The 2,806-nt window shown below is 41.6% G+C and overlaps 1 protein-coding gene across 1 annotated transcript in view; it reads right to left on the bottom strand.

The window, feature by feature from the left end:
* Window positions 1-261: 261 nt before the first annotated feature.
* The window catches only part of LOC106012394, a gene marked incomplete in the record, with an annotated part of 7,759 nt that continues 5,214 nt past the window's right edge, over window positions 262-2,806 (bottom strand). Inside the window, 1 exon segment of the mRNA XM_013085263.2 lies at window positions 262-1,824. Within this exon segment, the coding sequence (XP_012940717.1) occupies window positions 655-1,824 (1,170 nt within the window).

Raw genomic sequence — 2,806 nt, 5'->3', positions numbered from 1 at the left:
GGTTGGAGGGTGCCACTGGTAGGTCCTACTTCTTTGCTTTCCCTCTGCTGTTTCTGTCTGTGTGTGTGGGTGGTTAGAGGGTGCCACTGGTAGGTCCTACTTCTTTACTTTCCCTCTGTTGTTTCTGTCTGTCTGTGTGGGTGGTTGGAGGGTGCCACTGGTAGGTCCTACTTCTTTACTTTCCCTCTGTTGTTTCTGTCTGTGTGTGTGGGTGGTTAGAGGGTGCCACTGGTAGGTCCTACTTCTTTACTTTCCCTCTGCTGTTTCTGTCTGTCTGTCCGAGTTTTTTCTCAGCCCTAAACGAAAATTATGTCCGTGACCTACTTTTTTTTTTCAACAGTAAAGGAAAATTATTATATTAATGTGCTTCTCTTTATTACTTCATTCAAACTCAACCTCAAACAAATAAAGAAACAAACAAATAAACAAACAAATAAACAAACAAATAAACAAACAAATAAACAAACAAATAAATAAACAGGACCACAACAGCTACTCATGTCTCTACATAATACATAATGCTTCACAGGAAGTTCAGATAGTTTCAGAATGCAATCAGGTCTGCTGGGTAAATAATATAGATTGTAAAGCACATACACAGACTTTGCTGTTGGGAGGGAATTTGCGCTATACAAATGTTGTATGTTATTATTATTACATTATGCAGAAGTCAAAACGTAGAATGAGCTGGCCTCCGCCCACCAACTGACTGAGCTGATCAGTGTTGACTCTTCCTCCAATTCGCTCCAGCCTTGTCAGCTCCAGCCAGGAAGGAGAATCTCCCCTGAGATTGATGTCGTTAGTCCCCAGCTCCCAGTCCCCTCCTTTCTGCTTTTGGTTAACGACCGTCACCGTAACTCTGACCCTGACACCTGTGTCCCTCACACACCTCGCTCTGTCCAAACCCCCCAAACCGACAAACGATGCGTCCTCTTCACTCCCCTCATCTCTGAGGCAGCCACATTTACGAAAATCCAGATACTGATACAGACCCTCCGAATAGCTACCCAAAGATCCAAACTTCACCACAGCCCTCACTTCCGGCCTGCCTCGGCCGATGTGCCATACGTCACTGTACCTGTATACATCCCCACCTTTCACACACTTTGCATTGTCCCCCACACAGCAAATGTAGCTATAGGATACCTCAAGCGGCCCACAAAGCCCCGGAACACTCATGACCCCTTGGCCACCTGTCGCCCCTTGACCACCCGTCGCCCCTTGACCCGACTTTTTCACACTTGACTGCCTTATCAAATTATCTTGAGGTTGTTGGTTGCTTTTCTTTAAAATTTTCTGCACGCTTTGTAACGTGTCTGTTTGTTTGCTTGTATCTTCTTGTAGCTGATTTAGTTGTGCGGCCATGGATGTGCTTAATTTACTCACGTCTTCTTTCAGTTTGGTATTCATGTAAACTGACAGATTTGTGGCTCTTTTCACCTCCTGGGTCAACCCCTCCATTCTTCGGTCTAACTTAACTAACTTGTTCGACAGTTGCTCCGTCCAAGATCGGACACCTGTAACCACTGCCGACAGTCCCTCAACACCTGACGTCACCGTTGCTAACCCTGACTTCAAGACATTTTCTGCGTCTTTTAGTTGCTCTTGACCTGCGGAAGAAACGGTTGGGGGCTGGGCTGGGATTGCTGTGGACTCCGGTTCGCGCCCGGTTCTGACCTCACAGTCCTGAGCGCCTGATGAGAAGGGTAAGTTCCTTGCCAGAAGGTCCTCCACTCTCTCTAGTCGACCATCCTGAAGATCCTCTTGGACTTCTATCTTCTGTACCCTCGCCTTCACATCTTTGAGGGTGAGAAGAATTTCGTCTGGAACAACAATTAAATAGTTAGAATGTATACACATGCCTAGTTAGTTAGTTTGTCTGTTTGTTTGTTTGTTTGTTTGTTTGAGTAAAGATTTGTTTGTTTGTTTGTTTGTTTGAGTAAAGACTTTGTTTGTTTGAATAAAGATTTTTTTGTTCGTTTGAGTAAAGATTTGTTTGTTTGAGTAAAGATTTGTTTGCTTGAGTAAAGATTTGTTATCTTGAATAAAGATTTGTTTGTTTGTTTAGTTTGAGTAAAGATTTGTTTGTTTGTTTGTTTGAGTATAGATGTGTTTGTTTGTTTGAGTAAAGATTTGTGTGTTTGTCTGTTTGTTTGTTTGAGTAAAGATTTGTTTGTTTGTTTGAGTAAAGATTTGTTATCTTGAGTAAAGATTTGTTTGTTTGAGTAAAGATTTGTTATCTTAAATAAAGATTTGTTTGTTTGTTTAGTTTGAGTAAAGATTTGTTTGTTTGTTTGAGTATAGATTTGTTTGTTTGTTTGTTTGAGTATAGATTTGTTTGTTTGTTTGAGTAAAGATTTGTTTGTTTGAGTAAAGATTTGTTATCTTGAATAAAGATTTGTTTGTTTGTTTCTTTGAGTATAGATTTGTTTGTTTGTTTGAGTATAGATTTGTTTGTTTGTTTGTTTGTTTGTCTGTTTGTTTGTCTGTTTGTTTGTTTGAGTAAAGATTTGTTTGTTTGTTTGAGTAAAGAGAAGCACATCGGCACAATAACGGTCATTTAGCGGTGGGAAAAAGTAAGACAAAGAGACAGAAACAACAGAGGGAAAGTAAAGAAGTAGGACCTACCAGTGGCACCCTCCAACCACCCACACAGACAGACAGAAACAACAGAGGGAAAGTAAAGAAGTAGGACCTACCAGTGGCACCCTCCAACCACCCACACAGACAGACAGAAACAACAGAGGGAAAGTAAAGAAGTAGGACCTACCAGTGGCACCCTCCAACCACCCACACAGACAGACAG

Source organism: Aplysia californica, unplaced genomic scaffold (assembly GCF_000002075.1).
Source record: "Aplysia californica isolate F4 #8 unplaced genomic scaffold, AplCal3.0 scaffold00360, whole genome shotgun sequence".
NCBI lineage: Eukaryota > Metazoa > Mollusca > Gastropoda > Aplysiida > Aplysiidae > Aplysia > Aplysia californica.
The sequence above is the reverse complement of the archived record's forward strand: the minus strand, read 5'-3'. Positions and strand labels throughout refer to the sequence as shown.